We start from the raw sequence: 20,720 nt of genomic DNA, 5'->3' as shown, positions 1-20,720 counted from the left end.
GACTTAATACAATAATACCTCACTGTAATAAATTAATGTTAATATATTTTTAATGCACATATAAGAGATGATAGACAAACCAGCAAATTACATCAATCCATTTAAAATCTTGCTTAAATAAAGCATTTAATTCAAGTGTGAAGCTCGAGGAGGATTTCCCCCCCCCCCCCCCCCCCCCCCCCCCCAGAAAGTTGTTCTTATTAATGTCCTGGATCCATAACGCATTAGTGAATGATTAAAGGGGGAATTAAACACATCACATGCATTAGCTGCTACCGGCATAAGCAACTGGCTGTGGTTGCGTTGCATTGTGGGTAATGTAGTTGGCAGGCTTTGACGAAGAAGTCGTAACAAAGCCATTTATTTACGGCTTATAATCGAGAAAGTGGCACCAAATTAAAAGCTTCTTGTCACACTACTTCCTGGATCCCAACGGCCCCCTTTTTCTCTTCACTCCGCCAGGACAAGAGCACCAGAGACAAGGACACGGGGACAAGGACAGTTCCTCAAACAGGAAGCTCACCCGCTGGTCCACTTCCTGTCATCGCTGCTGCACCGAGGCCGAGGACCAACGACCCTGAAGAAGACTAAAAAAAGAGAAGCAGACGCCATGTCCTCTCCTTCCCTCCCCATGTCGCCTCCTTCCCTCCCCATGTCGCCTCCTTCCCTCCCCATGTCGCCTCCTTCCCTCCCCATGCCCTCTCCTTCCCTCCCCATGTCCTCTCTCCCCCCCAGCCCCCTCGCCATGGAGTACCTGAACGACTTCGACCTCCTCAAGTTCGAGGTGAAACCGGACACCCCTCCGCTCCCTCTGTACCCCAAATCCGGCCTCCCCCACGACCCCTCCAGCTCCCCGTACACCGAGCACCCTCCGCGGGACTCCAGCCTGAGCTCCAGCCCGTACGACTCGCTGCCGCCCTCGCCGACGCTCAGCGACGGCCACCCGCCGCCCTCGGGCTCCTCCTCCCTCTCGTCGTCGTCCTCCTCCATCTCCTTCCCGCTGTCCCTCTCCAACAGCTTCACCTCGGGCATCAGCTCGGGCTCCCAGGGCAACGCGGAGGGCAGCCCGGGCCACGGGGGGCCTCCCGGTGCCACGCCGGCCTCGCTGGAGGACCTGATCTGGCTGGCGGCGCTGCAGCAGCAGTTCGGCGGCGGCGGCGAGGTGGCGGGGCCCGCCACGTTGCTGGGGGCCTTGGGAGGAGGAGCGCCGGAGCGAGGGGACAGGGAGAGGGGGCCGGTCAACGGCTTCCTGGGCTGCGAGGACGCCGTGGAGGCGCTGCTGAACTCCGCCGCCGCCGCCGTCAGCTCGCAGGTAAACCGGTCACCCGGTGCTCCACGATGCTCCGCTCTCACACAGAATGTATCTTCACCAACGCCGCCTCGTCTTCATCACCTCCCCTCACCCTCTTCAGTTTCCAGGTCTTTCCCAGAGTTCGAGCAGCAACCTGGGCGACTCCAGCAGCGACAGCGGCGCCGACATCTCCTGCCCCAAAGGGACGGACATGTGCCACCGGCCGCTCGTCTTCCACTCATCCGCCGCTCCCTCGCTCGCCAACGCCGCCCCCGGCGCCGCCTCGGCCCCTTACCCGCAACCCCTCAGCCCCCAGGGGCGCCTTCATCATCACCAGCATCACCATCACCACCCGCACCACCCCATGCATGGCGGCCAACACCACCATCATCATCATCACCACCAGCAGCTCAATCAGGTACACGGAGGACGCGTACGCCGGTTAAACGCGGGAGATTTGAGAGAGAAACTCTTGAATTCACGTTAAAAAACATGCATTTATGTGTAATAATGCGCCCCCACGCCCCATCGAGCATTCACAAGCACCATATATATGTTTGATACATGCTTTATAACGCACCATAAAGTAGTTATAATCATGGACAAGGACATCGTTAAGTGTTAATGTACGGTAATGGTCAGCAATTATAAACTTCTCCTATACTGCGTGTAAATATATTATCTCTGGAGTTCCAGTTGTTGACAAATGCTGCTGCTTATGTGTTATAACACATTTATTAAACATTTATGTTGTTTTTCTTCTCATGAAAGCTGAAGATAATGTTTTTTTTTTTAGTATTATACATTTTAGATATCCTTGTATTTAAAAAATTCCAGCACAGACGTTTTAATATCAATAGTATATTCATAATATAATCATTCATAATCATTTCAAAACTCTGGAATGCTGAGTGTAAACTTCGTGGTCTAAGTTCTGGGCGTCTGAGTGGATCTCCATGTGGAGCACAGCGTGAGCTTATTATGATCATATCTGCTATTATTGCTGTGCGTAATCCTGATAACTGTCACCCACACTTAGTCAGATTACATGACAGATTATGGACACGTGGTGTCGAAATGTGCCCCCTGACACACACACACACACACACACACACACACACACACACACACACACAGTATAACACATCACATGTCCACCAATCAGTGGAAGGCTGTCTGAGGGGAGAAACAGAATAAAAATGCCATCAGCTGCATTAACAAAGTGTTTGGATACAGCACTGCTTCCTGTTTTCTCCATATTAGGTGAGTCATTGGTGCAGTGCATCCCATTTCCTGTAATAGAAAGTCACCCCAGAGGGCAATTTGTCATGTTTTCTCCAACTGGAAAGGCCGCCTACGCCTAGAGGACAGTTTATCACATTTTCTCAAGTGGAAAGTCACACTAGATGACAGTTTATCATGTTTTCTCCACTGGAAAGTCACCCTAGAGAGCAGTTTATCATGTTTTCTCTAGTGGAAAAAAACCCTAGAGGGCAATTTGTCATGTTTTCTCCACTGGAAAGGCCGCCTAGAGGACAGTTTATCACATTTTCTCTAGTGGAAAGTCACCCTAGAGGACAGTTTATCATGTTTTCTCTAGTGGAAAGTCACTCTAGAGAATAATCATCATAATAATAATCCATTTTATTTGTATAGCGCCTTAAAAGGTACTTGAGGCACTTTACATGGTAAAGATAAACAATAGAAGCAACAGCAAAACAATAAAACAAAAAAAGATGACTTTTTCACTAGTATCACTTCCCTAATAGGGAAAAATAATTATAATACATGTAGTCTATTCTATTCTGTTTTAAATCAAGCCTTTATTTTACTTGAAAAAAGAGAACATAATGTATTTATTATTACAGTATGTATTATTTATAATTTCTCCAGTTCAATTGGAAATCTATACTAATAAATATTGTTTCGAAGTTTTCTGGAAGGTCACTCTAGAGTGTATTTTATCACATTTTCTTCACTGGAAGGTCACTCTAGAGGGCAGTTGATCACGTTTTCTCCACTGGAAGCTCACTCTAGAGGGCAGTTGATCCCGTTTTCTCCACTGGAAGGTCACTAGAGGTCAGTTTATCACATTTTCTCTACTGGAAGTTCACTCTAGAGGGCAGTTGATCACGTTTTCTCCACTGGAAGCTCACTCTAGAGGGCAGTTGATCCCGTTTTCTCCACTGGAAGGTCACTAGAGGTCAGTTTATCACATTTTCTCTACTGGAAGTTCACTCTAGAGGGCAGTTGATCACGTTTTCTCCAATGGAAGGTCACTCTAGAGGGCAGTTGATCACGTTTTCTCCACTGGAAGATCACTAGAGGGCAGTTGATCAAGTTTTCTCTCTACTGGAAGGTCACTCTAGAGGGCAGTTGATTACATTTTCTCCACTGGAAGATCACTAGAGGGCAGTTGATCACGTTTTCTCCACTGGAAGGTCAATAGAGCGCATTTTATCACATTTTCTCCAGGTCACTCTAGAGGGTAGTTGATCACGTTTTCTCTATTGAAAGACACTAGAGGTCAGTTTATCACGTTTTCTCCACTGGAAGGTCACTCTAGAGTGCATTTTATCACGTTTACTCCAGGTCACTCTAGAGGGCAGTTGATCACGTTTTCTCCTCTGAAAGGTCACTAGAGGGCAGTTGATCACGTTTTCTCCACTGAAAGGTCACTAGAGCGCATTTTATCACATTTTCTCCAAGTCACTCTAGAGGGTAGTTGATCACGTTTTCTCCACTGAAAGGTCACTAGAGGGCAGTTGATCACGTTTTCTCTACTAAAAGGACACTAGAGGTCAGTTTATCATGTTTTCTCCACTGGAAGGTCACTCTAGAGTGCATTTTATCACGTTTTCTCCAGGTCACTCTAGAAGGCAGTTGATCACGTTTCTCCACTGAAAGGTCAATAGAGCGCATTTTATCACATTTTCTCCAGGTCACTCTAGAGTGTAGTTGATCACGTTTTCTCTACTGAAAGGACACTATAGGTCAGTTTATCACGTTTTCTCCACTGGAAGGTCACTCTAGAGTGCATTTTATCACGTTTTCTCCAGGTCACTCTAGAGGTCAGTTTATCATGTTTTCTCCACTGGAAGGTCACACTAGAGTGCATTTTATCACGTTTTCTCCAGGTCACTCTAGAGGGCAGTTGATCACGTTTTCTCCTCTGAAAGGTCACTAGAGCGCATTTTCTCACATTTTCTCCAGGTCACTCTAGAGGGCAGTTGATCACGTTTTCTCCACTGAAAGGTCACTAGAGCGCATTTTATCACATTTTCTCCAGGTCACTCTTGAGGGCAGTTGATCACGTTTTCTCTACTGAAAGGTCACTAGAGGGCAGTTGATCACGTTTTCTCTACTGAAAGGACACTATAGGTCAGTTTATCACGTTTTCTCCACTGGAAGGTCACTCTAGAGTGCATTTTATCACGTTTTCTCCAGGTCACTCTAGAGGGCAGTTGATCACGTTTTCTCCACTGAAAGGTCACTAGAGGGCAGTTGATCACGTTTTCTCTACTAAAAGGACACTAGAGGTCAGTTTATCACGTTTTCTCCAATGGAAGGTCACTCTAGAGTGCATTTTATCACGTTTTCTCCAGGTCACTCTAGAGGGCAGTTGATCACGTTTTCTCCTCTGAAAGGTCACTAGAGCGCATTTTATCACATTTTCTCCAGGTCACTCTAGAGGGTAGTTGATCATGTTTTCTCTACTGAAAGGACACTAGAGGTCAGTTTATCACTTTTTCTCCACTGGAAGGTCACTCTAGAGTGCATTTTATCACGTTTTCTCCAGGTCACTCTGGAAGGCAGTTGATCACGTTTCTCCACTGAAAGGACACTATAGGTCAGTTTATCATGTTTTCTCCACTGGAAGGTCACTCTAGAGTGCATTTTATCACGTTTTCTCCAGGTCACTCTAGAGGGCAGTTGATCACGTTTCTCCACTGAAAGGTCAATAGAGCGCATTTTATCACATTTTCTCCAGGTCACTCTAGAGTGTAGTTGATCACGTTTTCTCTACTGAAAGGACACTAGAGGTCAGTTTATCACGTTTTCTCCACTGGAAGGTCACTCTAGAGTGCATTTTATCACGTTTTCTCCAGGTCACTCTAGAGGTCAGTTTATCATGTTTTCTCCACTGGAAGGTCACTCTAGAGTGCATTTTATCACATTTTCTCCAGGTCACTCTAGAGGGTAGTTGATCACGTTTTCTCCTCCGAAAGGTCACAAGAGGGCAGTTGATCACGTTTTCTCCACTGAAAGGTCACTAGAGCGCATTTTATCACATTTTCTCCACTGGAAGGTCTCTCTAGAGTGCATTTCATCAGTTGTTCTCCACTGGAGTCCACCAGTGCCACCAGTCATATCATTGTCATATGTTTATGTTGAATCCACTTCACACTCATCCTACTCATCAATCGTTTGTCCCGTTGCCAATCGGCATTAAATTGCAGCATATTTCTCTCCGTGTGTTTTCTCCGTCTGCTCGGCAGTGCGGGGCGAACGACCGCTTCTCCGACGAGCAGCTGGTGAACCTGTCGGTGCGAGAGCTGAACCGACACCTGCGCGGTGTGAGCAAGGACGAGGTGGTGCGCCTGAAGCAGAAGCGCCGCACGCTAAAGAACCGCGGCTACGCGCAGTCCTGCCGCTACAAGCGCCTGCAGCACCGCCACGCCCTGGAGTCGGAGAAACATGTGCTCACGCAACAGGTGCACGACCTCCCCGAACCCCCCCCCCCCCCCCCCCCCCCCCCCTGGACCTCCATCCCGATCTCCTCTTTCGTTTCGGAGATACGGAGAACCTCCCCCCCTCCCTCCCGCATCCCTGACACTTTATATATCGTATAAATAATACGTATTTTTCTTCCCTCCTTCTCAGTTGGACCAGCTGCAGTGTGAGCTGACCCGAGTGCTGCGGGAGAGAGACGCCTACAAGGCTCGCTACGAGAAGCTCCTCGGCGCCAACCACGGCATCGCCGGCGACGCCCAGCCGACCCGCACCAGCAACCCACCTTCCTCGCCCCCTGACTACTTCCTCTGAGCTCAGCCCACCAGGGAGGGGATGAAGAAGAAGAAGAAGAAGAAAGGAATGAGAAACCAGCCAATGTGGAGCGATCAATGATGAGTAATCAGACTTGGGGAAGGAAAAACAAGGATGTGTGTGTGTGTGTGTGTGTGTGCGAGAGAGAGAGAGAGACACTGGCAGGCCGTTTTTGGGGCGATACGACTGTGAAATCCACTCCCGAGTGATTAAAGGGGAATCGACTGTTACTTCGTTGGGTGAGACTCGGCCCTTCACGGCTTTTAACTTCACTGTGAATGATAGTTGCACCAAAGAACTCGCTGAGAGTGCAACTGCGGGACAATCGAGGCTAGAGATAAATGGATCGAAGAAGAAGAAGAAGAAAAACCAAGAAAAAAAAGCATTCTCTTGCATTAAAACTTAACAATAGTCCCCGACACTGCTGAGCCTTTTTATCTATGCAATATCATATATATATATATATATATATATATATATATATATATATATATATATATATAGCTGCAACGTGCTCTCCAAAATGAGTGGGTGAGGCTCAAACTGTATAGTTGTGTGTTGTTGTGTTTTTCTTCTCTTTTTTTTTACAATAAGCTGCTAAAGCTGCAGGTCTGAGTATATAGTGCAGTGGTGCTGGATGTGGAGTGGGCTTGGATGGAGGATCCACGGCATGGTTTTTTCACAGTTGCCTACCAAAGTGTTTCAGCTCACCGAGACTTGTTATTCTTTGTAAGTTGAATACATCCTAGATTAAAGAATGTACAAGGATACCTTTCATGGGAATCTTCCAGTGATTGTGCTAAATGAATAGTTGGGGGGGGGGTGGTGGTGGTGGTGGTGGGGGGGGGGGGGGGGGGGGGGATATAGCTCTTTTATTGTTTTATCAAAGAAATCCACCTTTTGCTCGTTGGAAAAAAAAAAAAACGTCTTCGTGGAGACACCTTCTTAACTGTCCCATGAAATCATTTGCCAGGGTTCATGCATTAGAAGCTATATTTATTTTTGTTTGGGTGTATAGGTTTAAATAAATAAATTGTTCTTTTATTTATTCACTTATTTATTCAGTATTTATTGTTTATTTATGTATACTGATTCAAAATATTATTCCCCCCCCCCCCCCCCCCCCCCCCCCCCCCCCCCTTTACCGGTTTTATTCCAATAGCGTGTATTTTTACTTTTTCCTACAGTTTATTATTTTTTATTCCCAATCGTGATTAGAATTAACATTTATTGCAACTTCCCCCCCCCAAAAACGGACGGGGCAGTATGGAGGTTGTAGTGTGGGTTCATACAGAATATGAAATAAACAAAGTAAACATCCCTGTGGTGCTACCGTGTGTTTCTGTGCAGCCCCCCCCCCCCCCCCCCCCCCCCCCCTGCAGCCCCCGCTCCACCCCTCTCTCTTTATCTCCGTCCCTCTATAGTGAGGCAGTGACCCTGGGTGTGCACTGTTTGGGATGACCTCATCTTCAGCTCCCTCTCCCTCCCTGTGTGTCTCTCGCTCTCTCCCCCGGGCCCGGATAAAGGGAGCCGGATTAGGGCTATAATAGCGGCCCCGGCTGTCCACTGCCGGGCTCCATTGTGGCTTTGTGTGGGAGCACGCTCGCTTTTTGACAGAAAACATGTCCAAACACACTCCTTGGATCGGGGTGTGTGTGTGTGGGGGGGGGGGGGGGCACTTTATTTCATAAAAATAATAAAAACAGGAGAGACCGACTAACAGAGCAGGTTGTCTTGTCCCTGTCTGCCAAAGCAATACCCACATGACACATTTAAACACACGGTATATCCCCAAGGACACGCACACACTCGCGCGCGTGCACGCGCACACAAACAGAGCCAATTAGCGAGGAGGGGACCTGTGTGGTGCTGCGCCCTAGTGGCCGCGCTCCATATCGCGCAGTTCTTCCTCCTCGGGGGTCAACGCGGAGAGCTTCGTGACACACCGAGCATCTCTCACGCCCCCTCCCGGCTCCCCCCGCCCCGCTGCGCCGCTCCGCTTCCACTGCGCGCACCTGCAGCAGCAGCGGAGAGAGAGAGAGAGAGAGAGAGAGAGGGAGAGAGAGAGAGAGAGAGAGAGAGAGAGAGAGAGAGGGTGAGAGAGAGAGAGAGAGAGAGAGAGAGAGAGAGAGAGAGAGAGAGAGGGGGAGAGAGAGAGGGTCCAGTCCGGAGGAGCGTTTCGGTGATGAATGACGGCGCTGACTGCAGAACTGGACCTGGACCTGGACCTGGACCTGGACCTGGACCCTAACCGGACCTGGACCCTAACCGGACCTGGACCCTAACCGGACCTGGACCCTTAGGAGACGGGCGCGCTAGCGGTGGAGAGCGAGAGAGAGAGAGAGTTACTTTGTGGGGTTGCGGAGAGCCGCGTGACAGGTGAGAGATCACACCGTGCTGTTTGGGTGTGGGGGGGTGTGGGGGGAGTCGGGAGGGGGCGTGAAAGACGCTCGAGGGGGTGGGGGGTAGAGTGGATGAGGAGTCATTAATTAAGGAGTCCTTTATTCCCGGTCGCTTGATTTCAGTTTGCAGATGCCGACAGATGTGCCCGAAGACAGGCTCACCAACGAGAAGGCGACCAAGGTAAGAAGCACGGGGGAGGGGTGTGTGTGTGTGTGTGTGTGTGTGTGTGTGTGTGTGTGTGTGTGCGTGTGCGTGTGTGTGTGTGTGTGCGTGTGCGTGTGTGTGGGGGGGGGAGGGGGGGGGGGGGGAGCAAACAAACAAGCTCCAACATCCAGTGTTCAATTAGCAGGTTTGAGTCAAAGTGGTGTTTGATATGTTGATTTATTTATTTATGGGGGGTTATCAGCATGTGTGTGTGTGTGTTTTTCAGGAGGTAATTTTCACGTTTTAGTCACTAAATCCAATGGCTGTCTAATTGGGAGGAACATATATAGATTTAGAAAATTACCCAAATGATGTCATTGGATTACGCACATTAAGGCTAAACCGTCTGATGTAAAAACACGATGTGCTGCAGCCATCGTTTAACAAGAAGTCGATTGGATTCTGAGATGGGATTTTGGATTGTTGCAGAAAAGGGTATTTAAACCCTGCAGAAAGAATACTTAACTGTTAATAAACCCTGCAGAAAAAATACTTAATTGTTAATAAACCCAAGGAATACTTAATTGTTAATAAACCCTGCAGAAAGAATACTTAATTGTTAATAAACCCTGCAGAAAGAATATTTAACTGTTAATAAACCCTGCAGAAAGAATACTTAACTGTTAATAAACCCTGCAGAAAGAATACTTAATTGTTAATAACCCCAAAGAAAGAATACTTAATTGTTAATAAATCCTGCAGAAAGAATACTTCATTGTTAATAAACCCAAAGAATACTTAATTGTTAATAAATCCTGCAGAAAGAATACTTCATTGTTAATAAATCCTGCAGAAAGAATACTTAATTGTTAATAAACCCTCCAGAAAGAATACTTAATTGTTAATAAATCCTCCAGAAAGAATACTTAACTGTTAATAAACCCTGCAGAAAGAATACTTAACTGTTAATAAACCCTGCAGAAAGAATACTTAACTGTTAATAACCCCAACAGAAAAAATACTTAACTGTTAATAACCCCAACAGAAAGAATACTTAACTGTTAATAAACCCTGCAAAAAGAATACTTAACTGTTAATAAACCCTGCAGAAAGAATACTTAACTGTTAATAAACCCTACAGAAAGAATACTTAATTGTTAATAACCCCAACAGAAAGAATACTTAACTGTTAATAACCCCAACAGAAAGAATACTTAACTGTTAATAAACCCTGCAGAAAGAATACTTAACTGTTAATAAACCCTGCAGAAAGAATACTTAACTGTTAATAACCCCAACAGAAAAAATACTTAACTGTTAATAACCCCAACAGAAAGAATACTTAATTGTTAATAACCCCAACAGAAAGAATACTTAACTGTTAATAACCCCAACAGAAAGAATACTTAACTGTTAATAAACCCTGCAGAAAGAATACTTAACTGTTAATAAACCCTGCAGAAAGAATACCTAATTGTTCATAAACCCTGCAGAAAGAATACTTAACTGTTAATAACCCCTCTCCTCCTCCTCCTCCTCCTCCTCCTCCTCCTCCTCCTCCTCCTCCTCCTCCTCCTCCTCCTCCTCCTCCTCCTCCTCCTCCTCCTCCAGTGCGACGGCATGACTCTGTCCAGCACCCAGGCGGTGCGTAGGGGCAGCACCCCTTTGCCGATAAAGCACCAGCTCCGGCGAGAGGAAGCCGTCCACGAGGACGGCGATTGGACCTCGGGCGCGGCCGGACCCTCCGCTCCGCCCCTCGGCTTCGGCTTCGGCCCGGCCTCGGTCGACACCCCGACCCTGGCCGTGGAGGGCCGACCCGACGGGCCCCTGAGGATCGCCCTGCTGGGGCAGAACGGCGTGGGGAAGTCCTCGCTGGCCCTCGCCCTCGCCGGGGACACGGACAGGACGGCGTCCGTGGACTCTGATGGTGACTCACGCGCGCCACGCCGCAGGTGAACGACTCGCGTACCCGCCGAGTCCCAGGTGAGACCTAACCGATGCTCTCCTCTCCTCAGGGGAGGGTCACGTGAGCGCCGTCACCGTGGACGACGAGGAGAGCGCCATCATTATCTTTGACAACTGGAGACAGGTGAGCCAACACAGCTCCCTGGTGGGCATTTCACTATATATATATATATATATATATATATATATATATATATATATATATATATATATATATATATATATATATATATATATATAGTGAAATGCGTATCCCAGCATGCACTTGGAGAGGTTACTAATACAACGGACAGGTAGAGTAACAATCGGAAGAGGTCAACAATAAAGAAAATGAAATAAACTTCAATACATGAACAGGTAACACTTAAGGTTTCTAGTAAGCGTTAGTTAATAGTTAATATGGCCCTATTAAGATGCTTAATGACATTATTATTAAGACTATGTATGTGTTAATAATAGCATCATAAACATGTTTATTGATAGATGATAAGGCATTTCTAAGCACTTTTAAGGAATTTGTTAATAGCTTATAATGTGTAAAAACATTTGTTATTATTTATTTATTTATTATCTAGTTTAACTAACTTTCCCATATACCTTAACTAAGCCTTTTTGTCGCTTTATTAAGATGCTCTCTAATATGCATTTATTAGCAGTTAAATATTCTTTCTGCAGGATTTATTAGCAGTTACCGTTGTTTTCTAAAGTTATCTAAAGAGAGAACAGCGCCTGAGGTTATTAGATCTTTAATTGGACACTTATGTACAGTTAATTCTGCTAATAAATGTGCTGGAGCACATTGTTTATTGCACTTGGCGTCACTAGAACAGACAACTGTGGCAACAACAGGACGATAAGTCTCATTATCAGGTTGTTCCTGCACACTTTTCTCTTCTTTTCCCTCGAGGGCAGTTCACAGTGTGCTGAGGTGAGAGAGAGAGAGAGAGAGAGATAGAAAGAGAGAAAGAGAGAGAGAGATGCCCACAGAGCAGATGTGCCAAATGAAGAAAAAAGAAAACACCCAGAATGCACCACCGTGACACAATCTGTCTATTTTGACGTGGGGGTTTCACATCTCCACTCTTTGTACAGTGAGCTATATTTGAAGTGAGAGACGCCGTGTTTGCCTTCAAAGGAACGCTGTTATGTAACCGTGTGACGTCTGTGTGTGTGTGTGTGTGTGTGTGTGTGTGTGTGTTCAAGCCTTCATCACAATTAAATATGGAAAGTCAGTCGGTTGGCGAGATATTTATATTCTTAAGGTTTTTTGTGTGTCTCTCTTGCTTGGAGAGGAGGATTGTGTTTGTGTGTGTGTGTGTGTGTGTGTGTGTGTGTGTGTGTGTGTGTTTGTGTGGGTGTGTGTGTGTGTGTGTGTGTGTGTGTGTGTGTGCCTCTGGAGGGGTTTGGATGAAGCACCTTTCACTATTTCTACGCACAAGAAGTATTTGAATATAAATGAGAGTGATGGAAAGTGAAATATTTATGTTCGCTGGAATGTTTTTTGGGGTGTTTTACCCTTAATTATATCAACATATTTCATTTATACTTTATTTTTTGTACGATTATATGCCTGTGCATCTATGTGGCATCTATGTGCACGTCCTTTCTTTTTTTCAAATGCATATCAAGAAAATGAAATAAATAACAAATTTGAAGAAAAAAAGAAAGAAAGAGTGTTTCAAAACGCTCTGTTTAAAGGTATAAAAGTGTTATTAATGTAACATTTAAAATATACCAACGTTCTCCTCTCATCTTATCGCGACTCATATTAAAATGTGTGTTCATCTGCATGAAACGGGTCCGAAGTGTTTAGGAACAAAATGACGTCAGATATATATTGACACATAAGAGAGAAACCATGCGATAAATGACCATGACATCATCCCCACGACTCCCTCTGACTGCAGTGCGTTTGTGATCATTATCATAATATCATACGCTCTGTGCCTCAGGACCTGTCGGCCCTGCGCTGCGAGGTCGGCGTTCTGGTGTTCTCGGTGACCGACCGGCGAAGCTTCCACCGGACCGCTCAGCTGCGGCTGCTCCTCCGGGAGACGCAGCCCCAAACTCCCATCATCCTCGTGGGCAACAAGAGCGACCTGGTCCGCACGCGCGAGGTCACCGCTCAAGGTCAGCAGGGAGGAACCGTTTCACGTGTTTTCATGCCCAAGTATTTGTCTACAATGTTAATTATTTAAACAAAAACATTCGCGTGGAAGAATTTTGCCTTTGGGGGAATTCTGCCGGAAAAAAAGTTTATTATTTAATCCCAAATCATGATATTTTCCAAAAACTAACCAAGTGTTTGTGGTCAGATGAGTCTCAATATAATAATAATAAATCTACTTCTTTTGGTGTGATATACACACGTAAACGAGTCTCTAATTCAACGCACGCACAAAAATATTCGGCATTAAATATAAATGTAAACAAAATATTACGTATATTTTTGATGCACATGCAAAGTATGTGTCGTTTTTTAAATGAATGTAAAAGAAAAAAATCCACAAATATGTGTGTTTAAAAATATAAATCCTTTGTAATATAATATAAAACATGTGTGTTTTTATTATTATTTATTTGTTATTGAGACTGATCCCATGGGTTTGTTGCCCAAACCTGAAGGAAAATGTCTCCCACGTGCATAAAACTAATTATAGTTATTTTTAAGAGTTACTTCATGGCGCTGGTTGATTTTTGGATAAAAAGTCAACGTTACAACCCTTTGTACATAAAAAAAAAATGTAACTACAATTCCCAAGGTGCATTTCGGGACACAAAAAACATCCGAGCACGGAGCTAAAGTTCTGCCGTGTGCGCCGGCAGGTGTTGACCCCCAAGTCACCAACGTAAATATGGGACCCGTTTTTAACTCACGAACAATCTGACACTAAAAAAGTTCTTATATTTTTTATATTCTTTGCATACGTATCGATAGCATTGGCTTTTTTATTATATTACTACTATATTGCACCTAGAGCAACGAGCGTAGTTACGGGTGAACTCGAGTGTCCTTCACTTCTTCACCAGAAGGAGGCGATCAAATGCCAGCTGCAGCGTGACGATGAGTTACATCAAAACATTAAAGAATAATACCGGGTTTTGGAACTCACCCCCACCTTCAGATAATCTAAAACCCCTTCTGGGCATCACGTAGATATAAATGGCTTTTTTTGAGCGAGTGAAGACACTTGGATTCGACAATACGCTGATGACACCATACTGTAGTTGTGAATATTGTTTCCCCCCCCCCCCAACCCACAGAGGCCATGTCCAGCGCCGCCCTCTTCAACTGTCTGTACCTGGAGATCTCGGCCTCCCTGGACCACCGCACCCCGGAGCTCCTGGAGTGCGCGGTGCGGCTCGCCAGGGGCCAGTCCCCCTGGGCCCCGGGCACCAGCGGCGAGGACATGAACGGCGGCCAGCGCGAGAGCATCACGTCCCGGGCCAAACGTTTCCTGTCCAGCCTGGTGCCCCGCTACCCGCGGGAGAGAGAGGTGGGCAAGTTCCTGAGGCAGAAGTCACGCTCCTGCCACGACCTGGGGGCCCTGTGATTGTGGGCGTCGCCGAGAGACGGGGGCGGGGTTTAACAGTTAGATTGTCGTAAGTGTACCCAGAAAAAGAAGGGGGAAGAAGGTGTGCAGCTGCCAGAGTTGATGGCAGGACATTTTGTACACGAGATCGAGCAGCGGAGATGAAATACTGTCGTGGAACACGTGCACATGAACTGTAGAACCGACTCATAACACCCCATAGATCAATAAATTGCTTCTTTTTTTGGGGGGGGGAGTCTAGAGAAAGTCCGTTTGTCTTTTTGCATTAAAGTCGTCACACATTGTTGTTGTTGACACACACACACACACACACACACACACATACACGCAGGTTAAGAGACTTTTGCTGATGAATCACGTTGTGTTCATTTTACGCCATGCCGTATCCATGGCGATGGCGAGTGGTAAAATAGTGGATAGTGCCAGCGAGCAGAGAAATACATTTTTTTTAAAAAGAGAGTGGTTTGAGCTTCCAGAGCACGGCAATGAGAGACGGAGCGGAGAGAGAGAAAAAACAAACAAGATTATTGTATATGGAGCAATGGTTGCCATGTTACGGTCGTCAAGGAGACCTGGATTCAGGGAGACGTACACATGTATGTTCCATTTCAGCTCTTTTCAACAAACGGATTCCCATGCAGTATACAATTTAAAATGTGGGTCCAAATTAAAAATGTTATGTCAGATATCAGCTTCACCTCTCTTTTTCTCTCTACTCCGGAGCACTTCCATCCTCCCACTTCCATCCTCCCACACCATAAAACAAAGATTTAGCACATCACAGGTCGTTATACACATCATTTGATATCAAAAGGGAGAGCTTGTGCTATAATAGAAGTTGTATTCTGACTCATCTCTGCTTGGCTGCAAAACGACTGGAACAGATTGAAAGGTTAAGATTTTTGGGAATCGTTCAACGTGACGCGCGGGCGCCCTCTGGTGGCCGAGTTGAGATCCCACAGCCGAGCAGATGAGGATGAAGATGAACAAATATAAATAGCAGAGCACCCATTTCCCTCAGAGGAAGTGCACCTGGTTTGAAACAAAGATGGTTAGAGTCATGCTGGAGTTATGAATGATGAGAGAAGACTTGTGGGTGTTTTCCCCTGATTGTTGTCTGAAGGCCTCGAGGGTATGCGTGTTAAAATAGGACACTATAGGAATGTCACTCCAGTTATATATATATTTTTTAAATGGGTCCAGTACATGTATGATAAGCACCTGAAGCGATACTTTTAACTCAATATTCCACTAAACACCAATGACTAGAAACACTCAAAAGTTTAAAAAAAAACATCAGAAAGCTTTTCAAAGCAATTTTGTTAAAACCAAAAGGTAGCGTAGAAAAATAAAAGAATGTTTAACATTTTACATGGTAAACAGTCTTTTTTTACTATGTGCGCCAGACATAATAAAGTCAAGATAAAACAAGTCCCTAATCAAGACCAGACGGTCCTCATTCTAGACTCACGAGACCCCAATCAAGTCCCAGGGGTCAAGTCATAAAGTGCTCAAATGGAATGTGTGAAAGACGAGTTATAATATATTTAAAAAAAAGAAAGTCATGAATGCTTTTCAAAAAAAAAAATTCTTATTTATTTGTTAAAACAAAAACGTGACTGAACGTAAAATAAAAAATAAAATCTAGGAATGAACGTTAGTGGAACACTTTTTATTCTTTGGGTTTGGGGGAAGGCCTCAAAGTATGTTAAAGTCTAAAAGGATAAAGTCGGAGGTCCGTGTTAAATTTTAAAGTCAACAAACTTATTAGTTAGTGTGCAGAAGTCGACCTTTAACACGCATGCCGACTGGTCACAGCAGTAAAAGCACCGGTGAGTCTCATTTAGCCAGAAGTTTCCCAATAACAGTCAGACAGCCCGAAAGGTCAAGGAGCAAAGGTCAAACAAGAAAAGTCTATAAATGAGATGAAACAACCGCAGAAGCTTTCAGTTAGTAATGATTTTTAATGGAATGATTTCTGTGCGTGAGAAAAGTACACGTTGATTCTTTTAAATGGTAAAGAAACGACGCCCCCCCCCTCAGAGGCTGCAGGCCTGCAGCTTCTGGTCCGCCAGCTTCAGAGACACCCAGGTGTTTAGCATGGAGGCCCTCAGCCGGCTCCAGACCAGGTGGTCGGTCAGCCCGAAGATCTGCGCGGCGAACTGAGCCGCGGCCTCGGGGGAGAGGATCGTGGAGCAGCCGAGACCTGGACCAGAACCAGAGGGAGGAGGCTTTGTTAATATACAATAATACAGTTATGAGTAAAAATAATAAGGTCATTTAAGTGTCTTAGGTTGATGCCCTTTTGGATAAAAGACACACACAAAGACAGGAAGTGCCGCTCGTACCGCTTGGCATGCGCAAGGAAGACCAGACGTCCTGCGCCCCCCAGTCTGGAGTGAGAGGCGGGCAGTTGATGACGGGGTACGCCGTGTTGCCAGACATCACCGGGCCCAGGCCGTTGCTCCTGCCGGCCACGGCCACAAACACCGTGGATACGGAGTCGCCTGAGAAAGAAAGAAGCACGCGGATGTTTTACGACGATGTGACGTAATTGGATGGCAACGTTATTTTATTTAAAAGCAACGATGCACACCTTCGTATTCGGCTTTGATGCGGAGCGTCTCATCTGGACCCTTGTGTGCCGAGGTGACTCTCAGGATGCAGGGGATCCCGTAGGAGGTGCAGGCCTTGCGGATCTTTTCACAGTGAGCCAGGTCCGAGGTGGAGCCCATCAAAACCACCACCCTGCCGCTGGCCTGGCGCTCCAGCAGCAGCTAGAGACGTGACGCGGGTAGCATTAATAACGGAAAAAAATAGGTGCCTACTGGTTGTATAGAAGTCTATGCTTCATGTGTTAAAGCTGCATTCTCTCTCCTGACCACCAGGGGGCGACTCCTCTGGTTGTATAGAAGTCTATGCTTCATGTGTTAAAGCTGCATTCTCTCTCCTGACCACCAGGGGGCGACTCCTCTGGTTGTACAGAAGTCTATGCTTCATGTGTTAAAGCTGCATTCTCTCTCCTGACCACCAGGGGGCGACTCCTCTGGTTGTATAGAAGTCTATGCTTCATGTATTTAAGCTGCATTCTCTCTACTGACCACCAGGTGGCGACTCCTCTGGTTGTATAGAAGTCTATGCTTCATGTGTTAAAGTTGCATTCTCTCTCCTGACCACCAGGGGGCGACTCCTCTGGTTGTATAGAAGTCTATGCTTCATGTGTTAAAGCTGCATTCTCTCTCCTGACCACCAGGGGGTGACTCCTCTGGTTGTATAGAAGTCTATGCTTCATGTGTTAAAGCTGCATTCTCTCTGACCACCAGGGGGTGACTCCTCTGGTTGTATAGAAGTCTATGCTTCATGTGTTAAAGCTGCATTCTCTCTCCTGACCACCAGGGGGCGACTCCTCTGGTTGTATAGAAGTCTATATAAATGACTCTACTTCTCTTGATGTATTCCCTCAGTAAACATTGTAAACATTAGTTTTTGGTCTCAATCTCTAGTTTCAAGTCTTCTTCAATACAGCGTGATGTTCATTTAGTAAATTATGGTCATTTAGAGTCAAACAGACCATAAAGCAGGGTATGCTTTTAAGGGCGGGGCTACAAGGTGATTGACAGGTCGCTACCACGGCGTTGTCCGGTTTGAGAACTTTAACCCTTTCACAGTGTTTTCATGTTCATGAAAGTTAACTGTAAAAACGTTTAGTTGTTCTTGGCTCCACCCTCTTTTCTTTCACTTGTTATTGCAAAAAAAATATAAGAAATGCCGAACTCGAGGCTGTCACAAGGAACCGTGTGTGTGTGTGTGTGTGTGTAAACATGATTAGAAGCAAACAAAAGCTTGTCCTGATAACAGCAGCGTTGGGTTCAGTGTACCTTGACCCGTTCAGAGACCCACTCAAAGTTCCTCTTCACCACCTGCATGGCCTCAGGGGTCACCTCTTTAAGATCGCGGTACACCTAGAAGACCACAAAAGAAACAACAACAAAAAAACGTATTATTATTTCCGCTCTTCTACGTTTCTTAAGCGTCGGAGGCCAAGCGGACGAGTCCTGACCTGCTTGTCCTTCTGCTGGCTCCGATCTCCGGCCGGCCACAGCCGCCACGAGTCGTTGTCGATCACGTCGGCGAGGACGATCTCTTGCGTCGTCACGTTCACCCCGAACTCGATCTACGGGCAAGGGAGAGCGATTCTCAAACCCTGAAAGCGTTCACGTGGGGGCAGGTGGTGGGGGGGGGGGGGCGTTGCGTACCTTCATGTCCACCAGCGTGCAGCTCTGAGTGGCCCAGGACTTCTCCAGGATCTCGAAGATGGCCACGGTGCTGCGATTCATGACGTCCACCTCACACTGGCCGATGGCGAGCCCGGCCAGAGAGAACTTCGCCGCCAGCAGCTGCTCCTCCGACCACTGGGGGTCGTTGTTGGCATCGTCCTATCGGAACGCAGAGGGGTGGGGGGGGGGGGGGGGGTCGGGGTTTATTGGGACACTTTGAGATAAGCTGCAACTTCTTCGGTCCGGCAGCTCCTCACCGACAATGTACGTCCACTAAAAGTGTTTGTGCAACCGACGTTGTTGGTGTCTGACAACATTATGGATAAAATAAAATAAAAAAGACAAAACCGTGGGGACCGCCCTGAGGCCGCAGACTCACTTTAAAGAACATCTCCATCTTCAGGGGGGAGAAGCGGTAGCCTTCCTTCACCCCCGGGTTCCTCTTGAGGAAGGAGCCGGTCGCCACCCGGCGGCAAACCCACTCGATGGGAATCATCTCACAGCGGGCGGCGACGAACGCCGTGTCGGAGTGCTGCTTCACAAAGGCCGTCTTGATGCCTGGGGGGGGGGGGGGGGGGGGGTGTGGGGGGGGGGGGGGGTGGGGGGGGGGGGGAGAGGGAGGGAGTATAAACGATTGACACGTCGAGGTTTAAAATCGGTCGAACGTGGTCGGTCACGATCTGGGGAATTTACTCGCGGAAAAGAAGTCACAAGATCGCCGTGACGACGCTCACGAGTGGCATGCGGGCTGCACTTATGCTCCCAATTATCCTCTTTAAATGACAAGCGCCGTGCACGAGATCAAAGCGGTGAACTACCGTTAGAAAATGTGAAATTGTTACTAAATTGTGTCAAAATAAAATGTAATCAGTTGATTGCGGTTTTCTTTATGGGTTTCCAGCAGAGTATTTCATATTCGTTTCCAATATTCATCAAATGAGATTTAAAATAAATAAATATAATATATATATTTTTTTTCCAGAAAGAGTCAGTTGCAGGCCACCATTTGATAAAGATTGAAAGAACTTTTCTTTTTTTTTTAAATCAATATTATTGGAGGAAAAAAATATATCTATTGATGCTTTTCTAACATCCCATTTGCTTAAATTACGAGAAAAAAAATATTAAAATCAAAAATTTTCTTCTGAGTCTTTACAAGGTTAAATAATTGTAATAAAAATAATAATAATAATAATAATAATAATAAATGGATGCAACTTCCAAACCAAACCTCTCAGATTGTACAACCTAATATTGTTCACAGTAAAAAGAAAGAAAGGTTGCGTGAGAGAGTACTTATTTGCTTATTTAAATAAATACCACAAGCATTCAGTAATTATACCCTTCTGGCTTCAGCCCACTGCTCAATGACAGCTTCTCAACACAAGGTGCCTCGGGGGGGAGGGACGTTGCAACACACCTGCACCTGGCGGAGCTCCAAACGGATCCACCAACTGAAATATTAATATAGAAATATAGAAACATAGATGGATGCATCTATGCATTCCCGTCGGGCCTCACCAGACTCCTGCAGCAGCTTGAACACGGAGCTCGTGGTTCTGTTGGCGATGGCCGCCTTGCCCTCCATCTGGTCTTTCCTCACCGCGTTGCCGGCCGTGATCTGGTCCATGGACTGGACCAGGACCAGTCCGGGCTGGTCCGGGAGCTCGAAGATCTGCTTGGTCTTCCCCTCGTTGAGCTTCTGCCCGACGTTGAGTTCTGAAAAGACGACAACAACAACAATCATACAAAACAACAAGAAAAGGGTTCCAAACATGCGCACGTGTCGCCTCCTAAACGTGCATTCGTACCTGGAGCGGCGGCCATGTTGTTGTTCTGCGACACGCGACGACCCTGAAACGCCAAAAAAAAAGTTTAACGCAACTTTTTTTGAAGACACAAAAAAAAGTTGCGTGATGAGGAGACAGCGGAGGAAGCGAGGAGGGAGAGAGAGAGAGAGAGAGAGGAAGTGGGAGTCTGTTCTTTAACGTGCTGCGGCAGCCAATCGCAGCGCAGGGAGCTCACTCGGGGCAACCAATC

General features: G+C 46.2%; 3 protein-coding genes across 3 annotated transcripts; 2 read left to right on the top strand and 1 right to left on the bottom strand.

Moving 5' to 3' along the window:
* Positions 1-712: 712 nt before the first annotated feature.
* Positions 713-6,337, top strand: nrl (neural retina leucine zipper; the record flags this gene model as incomplete). The annotated part of the gene is made up of 4 exons (XM_034531349.1): positions 713-1,312; positions 1,413-1,709; positions 5,791-6,006; positions 6,176-6,337. Coding segments are annotated over 4 exons (1,275 nt in total), but the record flags the coding sequence as incomplete, so codon positions are not given.
* A 2,172-nt stretch (positions 6,338-8,509) lies between these two features.
* Positions 8,510-14,907, top strand: LOC117729862 (GTP-binding protein REM 2-like). Its single transcript, XM_034531243.1, has 6 exons — positions 8,510-8,716; positions 8,863-8,920; positions 10,496-10,811; positions 10,900-10,973; positions 12,802-12,979; positions 14,114-14,907. The coding sequence occupies exons 2-6, from the start codon at positions 8,870-8,872 to the stop codon at positions 14,401-14,403; spliced, it is 909 nt and encodes a 302-aa protein (XP_034387134.1). The 5' UTR covers positions 8,510-8,716; positions 8,863-8,869; the 3' UTR covers positions 14,404-14,907.
* A 1,440-nt stretch (positions 14,908-16,347) lies between these two features.
* paics (phosphoribosylaminoimidazole carboxylase, phosphoribosylaminoimidazole succinocarboxamide synthetase) lies at positions 16,348-20,682 on the bottom strand. The gene is made up of 9 exons (XM_034531348.1): positions 20,492-20,682; positions 20,202-20,399; positions 19,060-19,238; positions 18,660-18,839; positions 18,464-18,577; positions 18,282-18,365; positions 17,000-17,180; positions 16,752-16,910; positions 16,348-16,609 (listed from the first exon to the last, which is right to left on the bottom strand). Exons 1-9 carry the CDS (start codon positions 20,505-20,507, stop codon positions 16,443-16,445), a joined length of 1,278 nt encoding a protein of 425 aa, XP_034387239.1. The 5' UTR covers positions 20,508-20,682; the 3' UTR covers positions 16,348-16,442.
* Positions 20,683-20,720: the final 38 nt, after the last annotated feature.

This window comes from Cyclopterus lumpus, chromosome 4 (assembly GCF_009769545.1).
Source record: "Cyclopterus lumpus isolate fCycLum1 chromosome 4, fCycLum1.pri, whole genome shotgun sequence".
Lineage (NCBI taxonomy): Eukaryota > Metazoa > Chordata > Actinopteri > Perciformes > Cyclopteridae > Cyclopterus > Cyclopterus lumpus.
This window is presented reverse-complemented; position numbering and strand designations above follow the sequence as displayed.